Below are 15,291 nucleotides of genomic sequence, written 5' to 3'. Positions count from 1 at the left end.
AACAAAACAGACAAAACTTCAAAATAAGAAAGATAAAGGGCATCGAAAGAAATAGATCAAAACAAAACCAAAAGCATAGAAAATACATGAAGTCATGTTAGCCTTCCTATTATCCTGGACAAGAGGCTTGTTCTGGAATGTCATTGATATGGCCAGTGTCACCCCATTTTCCCCAGAATGCATCAATTGGTAGCAGTTTCTTAAGGAGTTGAGTTCGCATTTACTTTTCCTTCTCAGTCATGGGGCTTTGTTCAGTTTAAAACTGAAGAGATCAGTATACATTTTCAACAAGTTACCAGGAACTGAGAATACATTTAATCAATTTCCTGACTAAATACACACATAAGCACACACACATACACACACACATGCATGTACACACACATATGCACACACACATGCACACAAACACACACAGACACACACTCACATATACACACATGTACACACACATGCACACAAACACACTCACACACATGCACACACAGGCATACACACTCACACACACAAACAGACACACACTAATAATTATGGTGTCTCATTTAAGACAATTATTTTTGGGGCTTTTTCTCATTTTTAAAACATGTATGTCTGGTACTTCGATTATTCAAATACAATTCATTGTTTGGTAAATCTTGCAAAAACTTAGTTTATTGTCCACATTCACATATATAATAATTTATATTTCAGATCAATCTCATATTCTATCATGAGTAGACATTAGTACTTCAATAAATATTTTTCCACATTTAAATATTGAAACAGGAAAAAAAACCAACAATTCATACCACATCCCATCCCTAGATATGTCCCACTTTACATCGGTGACCTATGCAGTGACTGCTCAGCTGCTTTTCCCTGAGTAAATCGTGTTTTACTCTCAGAAAGATAAAAACACTTCTGTCGTGAGATCAACTGCTCCGAGGAAGTAAATAAAATGAAATTTATCTTTATAAATATTAGTTTATTTCATAAAAATACAAAAATATAAATATACATTTATAAAAATATGAGTGAATCAACACAAAGACATCTTTCCACTAAATAAATATGGCAGTAATAGTCACTCCTATTTCATTGGGTATATTTTCTTTCATCTTAATTTACAAAGCAGTTGCACAATGTTTAATTTCATAGTATATGTGACTGACAATCAGTTAAGAAAACATTTATAAAGTTCCTATACTAAGACAAGGCACAAAAAGCCTTTCAAGAATTTTTACTGATTATTAATATGATATATTTTTCCAAGCTTATTAGGCAAAGAGTGTGAACAGGTTATTATTACTGTTTTAAAATCTATATCATTCATACTCATTCACGGAAACTTACTGATTAAGCAAACCCTTACTAGGACAACACTTTTATGTATTTGTTTGCAGTTGTTTGTTTTTTTATTTTTTAATTTTTCCTCCAAAAAGGGATAACACAGGCCACTCAATCTGGTATTGAAGACAGTATTTCTACTAAAGTTGATCAAGTCATACAGGACTCAGTCCCGGTCACTGTCATCACCCCCATACATCTCCGCAAGTTTTTTGAACCGTGGCCCCCAGTCACTAAGGTAGTCATAATCCTGGTTACAATCAGCTGTGAGAGATTCTAAGGAGCTGAGAGAATTGGCTACAGAATCATTCCCTTCATAGGCGTAAGTGGCCAAGGAATCATAAGGTGGTGCACTTGGGTCTGAGTCGTTTTCTTTCAATCTCCGGTGGATAAAATCTTGTACATCAATATTTTCCCAGAGAGGTACAGTCCTCCTTATCTGAAAAATAGTTTCAGGCATGACATCTCTTCTAAGTTTACTATCTTCTCTTGCTTCTGGGTTCCTTAATGTGCCGATGTCAAAAGCCTGTGTGTCTTCTTCTCCACCACCTTCGTCGTTATAGGTCACAATATTGTCCCGGACATCATCCTTTGAAATGATCAGAGGCTCCTTTTTCCGTTGCCTCTTCAGTGCAGCAAACAGCACAATTAGAGCTGTTGATAAGAAAAGAAGAGATAGTGAGACTCCACGATTAGTGTTAATACTCATACTTACGGTGTATGTGAAACTTTGATAATCTACTGGAGACATGGAGTAATGGTCCAATTAGAACGATAGAAAGTCAAAGTATCATTTGAGATAAAATAAAAACAATAAAATGAAAATGTAAGAAATTAAAGAAATGAAGATATTAAATAGTTACTAATCTACAATTTGAAGCCTGTAGATAGCTGGCATTGAAAAAATATATATAATTACTTGGTCAAGTAAAATTAAGTGAAATCTTATCCTCACCAAATATACATTTACCTCAAATTTTAAAGGATAATTAATGATTCAGTTATCATCAAAGTGAATTTCACTTGATAGTAAAATTAAAGGTTAGTAGGCAAATAATGTCTCATAAAGATGAATATAATATAATTCATTTATTATATGCATATTATATACCCACACTCACAATTCACATATAAAATATATATAAATACTGACTTTGTCTTATTAAATATTGCACAAAGGCTTATTTAAATTTCTTTACTGGCATGGTTAACAATATCAATGTTTTCTGAAAAATATGAAGTATGACTCTAAAACTTGAATATAATTTTCAAACTTCAAGTCATTTAACTTGAACTCACTTATAGGGTATCTAAAATATTTCTTATTGAAGCTCATAACTAACAAACTTATACTCAAATTTGGGAGTAAACTTCAATTTTTATATTATTTGCATATCTTTCCTTTTATTTTTGTGCACTTTTCTATGAATGTAATTAAGTACTTCCCCATATATTAAAATTGCTTGGTTCTCATTATAGTAGTTAAATTTAATGCATATATTTCACAACGTATTTTCTTAAGACAATAGGATGGTTATATGCTATGCAGGTATACCTCTCTTTCTCTCTGTCTCTCTCTCTCTGTCTCTGTCTCTCTGTCTGTCTGTCTGTCTGTCTCTCTCTGTATGTGTGTGTGTGTGTGTGTGTGTGTGTGTGTGTGTGTGTGTGTACTTTAAGCATTAACATTGGGTCTTTCTTGGTAACACTCTACACTAATTTGTGAGTCCAAGACTCTTGCTGAACTAGGAACATACTAATTGATTAAATTGGCTGTCCTTCAAGCTCCAGCCTGTCTCCATCCTTACTATTGCCCTTAGAGTAGTTAAGGCTAAAGATGTGCATGCCCAACTTTTTCCCTGTGTACTGCTTTTCTAAATCTATATTTCTAAATCTGTGTTTTATATGAAGATATTTTACCAACTGCTTCAGCTCAACTCCTACAAAATGCATTAAAATTAAAACATCACTATGAGCTCTGAATCATTGGATTTACACTAAAATCATTCAATCATCTTATTTAGAAAAAAGACAAATAAATCACACTATGGTAAAATATATTTCAAACATTTTTAAATAAGAAAAAAATGAATCAAATCAGGAAAAATTCTCACAAATTAATTTAAACAGGAGAGAAAAGTGGAAACTGCATTTCATTTATTATAGACAATCCAATGTTCTGCCAAAATTATTTTTGAGGCAGTGTTGATTATGCATGTTTGTAATTCCAGTGTTTTAGAGCCTGGAGCAGTAAGCACGAGCTGCACACTGAGATATTGTCTCCCAGGACAGACGAGAAGGCTGATGAACAGCATAATTCATTGAAAATAAGAAAAAGAAATCGCTCCAAACTTTCCGTTGCTTTTGTTGAACTCTGATTTAACATTATTGTATGATTCTATTTTTCTTTTTAGTGTTGGCTTTGAGCACATTAAAAAAGCACTCTACCACTGTATTCCATCTCCAGGCCCATTGTTAATCTCAAATAAATTCCTCCAAAAAAGAGATTGGGGACTTGACCTTTATTCACATTCATCCAGCGGGTATTAAAAATAAATGAAATGCTCCTGTTTTGGAATATATAAAACTATATCTTAGTAGGACAAGAATAAAGAAATTGAGACTGAAATAGATTTAACAGTCACTGTGCATAGTAATGAACAAAAAATGGAGTTATTTTGCAATGTAAAATTAAATGAGTGAATTTTTGCTTCCTATATGTTGTGCATGAATACTGAATAAGTAAACCTATCTGAATGCTTCCCTAGTTATGAATGTGTAATCCTTCAATTAAGTGAATCTTGGAAACATTAGTATCTATTTTGTTCTCTCTTCTGCGAAGGGAGAAATATCTGCTTCATTTAATGTGTCAAAAATAAATATTTGGTGTATGGTAATACAGTTCAGGCTATTAAGAAAAGGCATCAGTATTTTCAACAATGTATGTTTAGAATTTATTATGTACTTATTGTACTCTTATCTACTGGAGCAGTATATATAAGCAATAAAACCAAATCATAAACACTTTGTATATTTTCATTTGACAGGTATTTTTAAAGTTTATGAAATTTCTTTACTTTGGTTTTACACTCTTTTCCTAATACTTATTTTATTGTTACTAATTTTTATTACTTAGTTTTGATTTTGTTTTTCATAGAATTTGTCATTAAACCTAGGGCCTCTAACTGCTAAAATACTGTGTCTCTGAGTTCCAAAGCAAATTCTTCTTAATTAAGATATTATGATAATTAAATTCATACAATTCACCATAGTGTCAGAGGTGTCTCTATGATCAAAATTTACAAAATCCTTGCCCTAGATTTTAGTTCCACAATCAATTTTAAAGGATTCACCAATAGGATAGAAATGAAGCCTTAAGTGTATACTCCTGGCCCTTTCTAAATAGCCAGAGGATGCTAATCAAAACAAATACTTTACACTCCTCTTTGTCAAACCCCTAGTGAAATCCTACAATGATATCTGGCCAAAGGGATTTTTATCCAGAGAACTTGAAGGGATTTATAGTGAAAAGAAGCCAGCATACATGAGCATTAGATCATAAACTTGGCCAGCTCTCCTGCCCTAAGTGTAAGTATTTTGGATGAATATTTTATAGAAATAAGTTTTGGAGTGGTTTGCGGTAATACAACTGTTTAATTGAATTAAATCCTTTCTGTGTTAGTGTGGGCTTAAATAAAAGCTGTGCTAACAGAAACATGACTGGAAAGTACTGAGCCATCTGTGAGCACGCTCTCCAAAGGACACTTTAAAGGCTGTGATGAGTTTGTTTGTTAGTTTGTTAGTGTGTTTGTTTACTTCATATGTGTCTTAAAATATGTAACTACCTTATTTCACAAGAATGAAACCATTAGTTCCAATCCCCAGAAGACACCTATGAGGCCAGACATGATGATAGAGCCCTGTAATTCCAGTATAGGAATTTGAGACAAGAGGGTCCCAGAGCCCTATTAACCATCAAGTGTCACAAGTCTGTGAGCTCCAGTTTTGGTGAGAGGTCCAGTGCCAATACACAACTTGGATATTAATGGATGAAGACATCTGATGCTAACCTCAGGTCTAAATATATGATTGCACGCTTAGGTGTGACATCTATATTAGTGCACACATACATGCAAACACAAGAGTTGCACTTGGTGGATTAACTATTACCGACTTGAACAGATTTGTTAAGATGAAATTAATCATTACATCAAAGGTCTTTAGAACCGTGAGTGTAGCACTTGTGGCATTACAGCCTTTTTTAAGTTTCATTTATTTTTTGTGAGTACAATGTTGGTCTCTTCAGGCACACTAGCAGAGGGCATTGAGTCCCATTGCAGATGGTTGTGAGCCACCATGTGGTTGCTGGGAATGGAACTCAGGACTTCGGGAAGGGCAGTCAGTGCTCTTAAGTGCCAAGCCATCTCTCTTGCCCCATGTTATTATATCTTTGTTTTAAAGCCTTGCACAGTGATTCCTTTCACACACACACACACACACACACACACACACACACACACACACATGCACACACACACAAAAAAAAAAAAAACCCAGAGATAGGACTGGTATTATTTTCTCATTCACAATAGTTTTAGTGAAATGTTAAGTATGTGCAGTTTCAGTTTCATACACAGTGCCTGGGTGATGGAAAAGACCAAGGGGAGAGGAGAACTGAATGGAGAGATGAGCAGCTTACTAAGCAAGATGACAACACAAAGGAGAATTGCGATGAGAGCCCCTGTGCTCAGGCCTGCAGCAAGCATCAGGGCCTCGGCATTGCAGGACTGCATGTTGCCTTGGTTATCACACGCGCATACACGGATCGTGAGTGTGCCAGTGCTGCTTTGAATAGGATAATCATTGTCAAAGATTAAAACTGGCAGTAGGTAGGTGTTCATTTTGTTGCGGCTGTACCCATCTTTTCGAGTTATAATTCCTGCTGTATTATCTGAAGAGGAAAAATATAATTAGGAAAAATCTTCATATTCATGTTCTTCCCACCCTCTTCCTCCCTTTTCCTCCTTTTTGGTTCTTTACTCACATCCTTACTTTGTGTGGGTGTTTTGTTTTTTGTTTGTTTGTTTGTTTGTTTGTTTGTTTTTGAGATATGGTACTAAGTACCCCAGGCTAGAGCTGATCTCATTGATGTAGACAATGAAGTTGAAATTGTTGTTCTTGAGATCATATCCAAGTTGCTGGGATGACAGAGGGAACATACCTTGCTTCATATTCAACTTCAATTCTTTCTTAAAAAATTGTGCAGTTCACTTTAATAAATGTCCTTTACCTTTATTGTCTACAATTGTGAAGTTTGGGTTTAGAGGAAATTCTGGCACTGGCTCAAAAAAGAACTTGTGTCCTCGGGGAGGATCATCTTTGTCCATGACACTTATAGTTTGAATCAACTGAAACCAAAACACATTCATTAATTACATCCTGAAGAATAGACACAATACTTTTTAATTCAAGATCGTTTTAAGTAGGGACATTTTATTTGGGTCATGTAACTCTCAGTTTACATTTTTTTATTTAACTAAAATTTTCAACTTATACGTCCTTTTCAGAAAAGTCACTTTTATAGATCAAATAACGTTTCATATAACTTAACATTTAATCAATAATGAAAATTATCTCTGACTAGAAGTGCATGGGGCTCTTCAGTGTTTCACTTCTTCTTTCTGATAATCATCCCTCCTTAAGGAAAGCTTATTAATTCAACTAATGGCATGGTTTTGGTGATTTTTCAATCTGTTTTATTAGAACTTTAATAGGGTCTTATTTATTTATTAGAAAAAAATAAACAAAACATAAAACATATCCCTAAATATAGGAGGATTAAAATCAATGCCTACATACTTTGTTAACTATCTTATTGAGAGATATTTTTTTTTCTTTTCTTTTTTTCGGAGCTGGGGACCGAACCCAGGGCCTTGCGCTTGCTAGGCAAGCGCTCTACCACTGAGCTAAATCCCCAACCCCGAGAGATATTTTAAATATTAAATTTAAACTAAAAATAGTAAATCACAGAAAACATTTAGATCAATCCTTATTCTTCTGAACTACTTAACATAGCAAAACATGATGAAAAACACAATTGTATCTGTTTATTAATAAAGGAGTATTTACATTCTTAAGACATTAGTAAATATAAGTCAAAATAAGCTTAGTTACATCTTTTTGCCATGTTTTAAATGTATTTGTTGTGCTATAGTAATGATAAAATATCATTTTAAGAACTCATATTTTAAAGAGTTCTTTGTCGAATATCATAAAGGAATGTAAGAACATACAGCTAATGTTAGGCAAGTGAAGTAGTGATTCTTTCCTTCCGTCCTAAAGACTCATGTTTATAAACTTCATAATAATACAGTTACCTGCCCGGACTTTGCATTTTCACAAACGAATGTTTCATAGTACATGGCAAATTCTGGAGCATGATCATTTATATCAAGAATTCTGATGAAGACAGCTATTTGGCTACTTTGTTTCGGGTTATCTGCAACAAGAACATCATGTGAGGTTTCAGGGACATGCATGAAGGAGGCCTTAAAGCCACAACCATCATCAGTAAGCGGCTGATCCATTCCCTGTAGTCTCAAGCCCATGTGGATGGATGCCAAGTATCTTAACTTCATTACTTGGTCCAGAAAACATATTAAAAAGGGGAAAATACAATGGAAGAAAACAAAGTAAAATACACAGTGTCCACAAGCTCATGCATAATTTTTTATCACTCTAGGTGAAATGCAAATCCCTTGTCAAAGAATACAAAACTTTTCAAATGAATAAAATATTAATACATCTAATTTAAATAAAAATTAACTAAAAAGACTAACATCCTGATTCATCTTCTTTTCAGATATTGCCAATATTGCAATAATTTTACAAGAGTATATTATTGTCATTTATTAATTTGGCAAAATGTATTTAGATGAATATACCCACAACTTACTTATCTCTGTGGCTGTAACGGTGATATTATGCCAAGGGGATGATTCCCGATCCAGGGGTTTCAGAGTGAAGATAGAGCCATTTTCTGAGTGAATACTGAAAACTCGGTCCATATCTGTATGCCGGTCAACAGAGTATCTGACAGGAAAGAGACTTGTAAATTCAGCCCTCTCTGAAATTAACTGTATCATCCTCTATCTCCTAAAGTTATAAGAAATTCTTAAATTGACCTGAGAAAAAAGTAAGATGTAAGATGTTGAGTCTCTTGGGTTTGTTTGTTTTTTGTTGTTTTATCCAAATGGATTTATTATGGAAACAATTTGAGGTTCTAAAAGTTCCCTTACAGTGGTCATGTTTATGTGTGTCTAGAGTCATTGCATAAGTATAATGGATAATGGTGTAAACTTTAAGTGTTAAGTGCTTCTTGATGTCCTTATTTTATCTTAGCCCAGTATGGTTAAACTAATTCTAGAATTACCACATTACTGTTTTTCAGAGTCTTAGAAATATGAACACTTACATCTGAGAAGGAAAAAGGGTAAAACCTAATTACATAGTTGTATATTTATTTATCTATTTTATCCATTTGTTGTTGTTGTTGCTGTTGTTGTTGTTGTTGTTGTTGTTGTTTTAGTGCAGTTTGGAGACAGAATATCAGGAAGCCTGGGCTTTCGATGAATTCTCTGTACCTGAGGAAGAGCATAATATTCCTATCTTACTAACACTTACCTCCCAGGTTCTAGGATTACCTCTATCCATAGTAGATGTTACTCTGAATTATTGAATGGATCATCTCAATAATCAATATGCACTTTCAAAGAATGACTGGGCAGAAAGCATTATCCAAAAATGTTTTTTTTTCAAATTTCTGTGACTTTCTTAATTTTATCAAGTGTTAATTAAAATTAACTTGAAAGATAAAAATAAAACTTATTTGTGAGATCAGGCAAATTAAATCAAAATGATATAAACAACATATTTGTGTTGAATAGAATGCAATTAACAATGTTTACCTGTATATTTGTCTCTTTTGTGTGAAAGACCAGTAGTTAACCATTGGCTGATTATGTCTAAAATGAATGGTCTTGTAATTTTCCCACTACGTGTAATGATGAACATGAAGAAAAAAATCTTTTATGCGCATTAACTTTTGTCTAGAGATTAATATAAGGACTCTCTCGGTGAAAAATAATAATTATAATATAAAAGTGACAGACTGAATAGCTTATATCTTATTGGGGACAAAAAGTAGTTCTGAGCACCTGCCAGTCCTCTACTTGGGTTATACTTCAGCAGACATACTTTTCAGGTTATGAATTCACAGAGGAAAATCACTTTGACAATTTGGAAATAAGCTTACTTTTTATCATTAACAGTGACAACTTCCTGCTCTATTTTTAGATATTCCCCTCAGCAAAAATGATGTCCCATGAATTGTCAAAGCCCAGAGATAAAATTCTTTTACATAATAGCCAAGTTCTATTTTCAACACAGAATTAGAACATTCTGAGTTAGTTAGTTACCAATTAATAATAAATACACTGAATTACTACAAATGACCAGAAAAAAAATGGGTTAAGCACTTAACACAGAAAAAAGTCATTTCTGTGACCCAGAAAATGGCTTATAAATTTGATAATATTGTATCAAATTGACCTCATTGAAGTTTGAAAAACTACGTGAAACAGAGCACTTGCATAAAGCTTCTGTGGGAACGCTACCTGGAAAGAAAGGACACTTTCATATGGGTGACATAAAAATCAAAATGTACACAACACAACTCACCTGTAAACTCTCTGTTCAAAAATTTATGGTTTTCCTTTTATGTTGTACAATCAAACATTAAATGCATTAATAAAGTCCTGTGCTTTTAATACACAATACATAGAGGACACAGTTATAGACATGACAGTCAGTGGTTGTGCCACCGTGTCAAATTCTACCTTATTTTATCAATGGCTTGGTCAGTGTAGGCAGAATACGCCTTTCTTCTTTCTTCTTCATAAGCAAATTTTTTCCAGACATGTGCTTCTCACAACGGTATGCAGTGAAATCATTATGTTCATTGTTGAAATGGATGTTGACTGCTTAATGAAACCACTAATAGTTTCACAAAAGTAATATAAATAATTTACAAAAAATAATAGTCTTATTTTCTGAACAGCAGGATTAGTTTCAGATAGACAGGTTCTCACGGCATTGCTGGCCTCCATAATATATGCCATGTATTTTGAAATGACTTCATATTAGTGATTCTCATGCTATAGCCAGCTGTGTCTCAGGATTAGAGCTTCAACCAGCACATCTGGCTAGATTTTCTTTTCACAATATAGCAAAAGAAGAAATCTGGGACACCCTCTGTGTATTGATCTTCCTATGACTTGTGGACAGCTTAAGTTGGAATGTTTGTGTCCTTTCCTGGAGCTTAACTCAATCCTTTGCCAATAAGTTTGTTTCGCAACTTACTTTTAATTGAAAGCAGCAACTGAATTTCTTCTATTAAAAAAAATAAATCATTAAACTTTAAAACGCTGGACATAAAATAGGTGTGGATTTCAACAAGATGTTCTTACAAAGTGCATAAAATTATATGTAACCTTACAATTAGAGAGATCCAGAATAAGTAGTGGGGTGAAGCAGAGGTGGCAGCATCTCTTAACCAGGACAGAAAATTCCTGTGGCCAGTAGCACATGTATTTAAGTCAGTTGGTTTGATGCACAGATTTTGCTGTACTGTGGGTGTGAAATAGTTCCTCAACTTTCCTTCAGAATGTGTTACTAATGCTGATTTTATTCTGTCTGTTTTGGGATTCAGCCTTGCTTCTCTAATCTTTGTTGATTGGTTGCTAATTTTTCTTCCTGCTCTTTAGAAATCTAAAGAAGGTCTCATGACATTTTGCATTTTGGTAGCTTATGCTGCTTTCAGTTTGCAGGTATAGTTTTGTTCCTTGGTAGGTTTGGTGATATAATTGAAAGAACATCATAATTCTTGAGAATTTAAGAGGAGCAACATTTGACTCTCCACCCAGCAAAAATATCTCGAGTTTTGACCAAAATGGGAAACTTACACTTGTAAGTTGCACAATGAGGAAAGAATTTACAGTCTCTTGTCATTCTTTTTAGCACAAACATTCCTTTGAAATTTTATCCACAGGGGTTACTATATTTAGGAAATATATTTACAAATATTCAAAATTACAAAGGTTCATGAATAATGTATTACTTGCAGTGCATTATGAATACACAAAAATGTATGAAGGATTTAGAGGTTGGAAATTATTAACAGAATAACTGTATAAATAATGAGTTACTCATTTCGAATACATAGAAAGCTACAGTATTTTACTAAAAAACTGAATTTAATAGAATGGTGAAACTATGACTGATAACTACTGGGTAGAGCATAAAATATTTTTATTTACTATAAATCTGGGCATAAACGCAAAGAACCCTCCACCATACTACAAGAAAACATGATCAACTATTATCACAGCAGCTTTCTTCTTAACAGTCAGAAACTAGAAACCACCAAGATGTCCCTAAACCAAAGAATGCAAAATGAAGACGTGGTACATTTAAAAAATGGTGTGTTAGGGCTGGGGATTTAGCTCAGTGGTAGAGCACTTGCCTAGCAAGCGCAAGGCCCTGGGTTCGGTCCCCAGCTCCGAAAAAGAAGAAAAAAAAATGGTGTGTTACTCCACTGTTAAAGACAACAATGTAATGAAACTTGCAGGGAACTTGGAAGGGACTAGCAAAGATCATCCTGAGTGAAGTAACGCAGACTCAGAGAGAAAGACAAGGTATGTACTCATTTATAAGTGGATATTAGCTTTAAAGTCAAGGATAACTATGCTACAATCCATAGACCCAGAGTAACTAAAAAAAAAAATAGTTCTCAATTAGGAGAAAACATAAATATCAAATTAAAAGGGAAATCAAACAAATATAGCAGTTGGACAGGTTGGGGGGAGTCAGGAGGGAGGGTGAGATAGGAACAGGAAGGATCACTTTGGGGGAAGATGGAGGGAGAGAGCACTGTTAAAGATGACTGGAATAGGGGGAGCATTTGTGGAATGAGCTAGAAACCTAGAAAACTGGAAACTCCCAGGAATCTATGAGAGTTATCCTAAGACTCCTAGAATTGGAGAATATGAAGCCTGGACCAGCCATCTTCTATAACTAGGCAAGAATTGCAATGGAGGAATTGGGCCATCCAGCTAGTCACAAAACCTTCAACCTACAATTTGCTCTTCATACAGAATGATCCTGTGCTGAGCTCAGCATGGCCTTGGTGAGGACAGAGAGACATAATTCCGCCCTTGGTACAGGGCCACCCTGTGTGAGCCTCCAGAAATGTCAAAGGCTGCTGTGGGCATAAGGCTTGCTTGTGTAATACTTGACATATTTGCTGGAACCAGTACTAGTTGTAATGGAGGGCTCTTTCTTTAGGAGTAATATCTCCCTGTAAAGGTTAATGACTCCATGATAAACAGAAGCAGCAGGATTCCAAGTGTCAAAGGTGTGGCTATGTCTCAGCAAAATGATAAGCATTGGGACCTTCTGGATAGGCCTTAAGGCTATGGGGAAGAGTTCTAAATAGGTGAGTTGAAAATAAAAATTTCTCAACTATGCAAAAAATAAGAATGAAGTATGAATTATATGAGGGGCTTCGGGAAAAGCAGCTGTGCTGTGAGCCAACATATTAGACAATCACTAAGGAAGGTGATAATGAGACGTAGGGAGGGGTGATTGTAGATCCCACCCAGCCAAGTTTTTTGTTTATGCAAAGGCAGATGCATTCCTCAGTTCAGGATCAGCATAGGACAAAGAAAGGTTAGGTTCAGGTGTGGTGACAATGGAGATTTTAGGGCAGGGTCCCACCCAACTACCTTAAGTTCAATGTTTCAAAAGGCAGGCAGAGCTCTGAATTCTTGTGGAATCTTAAAAGAAAGTGTTTTCTTTGCTGTCTCCTAAGTGTGGGCTGGGATGATGGGAGGCTGATTCATAAGATAACTTTTTCTTAGTTAGGGTTTTACTGCTGGGAACAGACATCATGACCAAGGCAAGTCTTATCAGATGCCCTTCAACAGAGGAATGGATACAGAAAATGTGGTACATCTACACAATGGAATATTACTCAGCTGTCAAAAACAATGACTTTATGAAATTCATAGGCAAATGGTCGGAACTGGAAAATATCATCCTGAGTGAGGTAACCCAATCACAGAAAAACACACATGGTATGCACTCATTGATAAGTGGCTATTAGCCCAAATGCTTGAATTACCCTAGATGCCTAGAACAAATGAAACTCAAGACGGATGATCAAAATGTGAATGCTTCACTCCTTCTTTAAAAGGGGAACAAGAATACCCTTGGCAGGGAATAGAGAGGCAAAGATTAAAACAGAGACAGAAGGAACACCCATTCAGAGCCTGCCCCACATGTGGCCCATGCATATACAGCCATCCAATTAGACAAGATGGATGAAGCAAAGAAGTGCAGGCCGACAGGAGCCGGATGTAGATCTCTCCCGAGAGACACAGCCAGAATACAGCAAACACAGAGGCGTATGCCAGCAGCAAACCACTGAATTGAGAATAGGACCCCCATTGAAGGAATCAGAGAAAGAACTGGAAGAGCTTGAAGGGGCTCGAGATCCCTTATGTACAACAATGCCAAGCAACCAGAGCTTCCAGGGACTAAGCCACTACCTAAAGACTATAAATGGACTGACCCTGGACTCTGACCTCATAGGTAGCAATGAATATCCTAGTAAGAGCACCAGTGGAAGGGGAAGCCCTGGGTCCTGCTAAGACTGAACCCCCAGTGAACTAGATTTTTGGGGGGAGGGCGGCAAGGGGGGAGGATGGGGAGGGGAACACCCATAAAAAAAGAAAAAAAGAAAAAAAAATAAAGGATAACATTTAATTGGGGCTGGCTTACAGGTTCAGAGGTTCAGTGCAGTATCATCAAGGCTGGAGTATGGCAGCAACTAGGCAGGCCTGATTCAGGAGAGGCTGAGAGTCCTACATCTTCATCTGAAGGTTGCTAATGAAAGACTTACTTACAGGTAGCTAGAGTGAGGGTGTTAAGCCCACACCCTCAGTAACACACCTTCTCAAACAAGGCCACACCTCCTAAGAGTGTCAATCCCTAGCCCAACTATTTATAGACCATCACAATAATCAAAAGGAAATCTTGAGTAAATGACTGGATTGATAGTAAAATGAAATACTGGGCTTATTACTGCAGGAGATGAGCTCTCCAGAGAAATTTTTAGGATAAAAAAGAGAACTGCTTGTAGAAATGATACAAGCAAGCAGGACATGGACAGAGAGATCTCTTAGAATAACAAGCTGGTAGAATATAGATTAAGAGATATCCAGAGAGAAAGCAGAACATAGAAAAGCAGACTGGAAAAACTGTATCAAGAAGAACATAGGTCATTAGCTTTGGCACAGGATTTGATTTCTCATTAGTCATTCTTTTCAGCATTCCCAGAAACCCCTTTTTTAGAATCCTTCTCCAAGCTAAGACAGGTCCTTGGTAATCTTGGGTAAACTTTACACAGTAATTTTGTGAGTGTCCAACTAACAACTAGCCCATCTTTAGACCCATGCCATGAGAGGGAGCCCACCCTTGACATTGACTAGACAGCCAGGAAAACAGATGCTTGAATCAAGCCTAGAGACCTAGGATTAAACCAAACATGATTGAAAAACTAGCATAAAAACAAAAGAAAGCAACAACAACAAAAATGTGAGATGTAAATTTAAAAGAAAATATAGATAGTGATTTGAATATGTAAGAATATGCATATGTTTGTGTTTGTATATGCATCTTTGTAGGTCACAGACTATAAAGAAGTTCATGAAGATGTTGACTATCCACAAAACAGGTCATCTCAATGAGCTGATTTTGAATTCCTCTTCTGCTAATGTTAGATTTTGCTGAACAATTACATAGACCCAAGTATTTTCACATCTTTCAATGAGTCAGAAAAATTCATCT

General features: G+C 35.5%; 1 protein-coding gene across 2 annotated transcripts in view; it reads right to left on the bottom strand.

The window, feature by feature from the left end:
* Positions 1-621: 621 nt before the first annotated feature.
* The window catches only part of Cdh9 (cadherin 9), a 139,664-nt gene continuing 124,994 nt past the window's right edge, over positions 622-15,291 (bottom strand). The window contains exons 8-12 of one of the 2 annotated variants that reach the window (XM_063281444.1): positions 8,279-8,415; positions 7,701-7,822; positions 6,614-6,731; positions 6,023-6,274; positions 622-1,980 (exon numbers count right to left, since the gene is read on the bottom strand). In XM_063281444.1, the coding sequence (XP_063137514.1) occupies positions 1,493-1,980; positions 6,023-6,274; positions 6,614-6,731; positions 7,701-7,822; positions 8,279-8,415 (1,117 nt within the window). In that variant the 3' untranslated portion in view covers positions 622-1,492. The remainder of the gene's footprint in view (positions 1,981-6,022; positions 6,275-6,613; positions 6,732-7,700; positions 7,823-8,278; positions 8,416-15,291) is intronic. The other variant, NM_001168630.1, reaches the window with a different exon arrangement.

The sequence above is a fragment of the Rattus norvegicus genome, chromosome 2 (assembly GCF_036323735.1).
Source record: "Rattus norvegicus strain BN/NHsdMcwi chromosome 2, GRCr8, whole genome shotgun sequence".
NCBI lineage: Eukaryota > Metazoa > Chordata > Mammalia > Rodentia > Muridae > Rattus > Rattus norvegicus.
The sequence above is the reverse complement of the archived record's forward strand: the minus strand, read 5'-3'. Positions and strand labels throughout refer to the sequence as shown.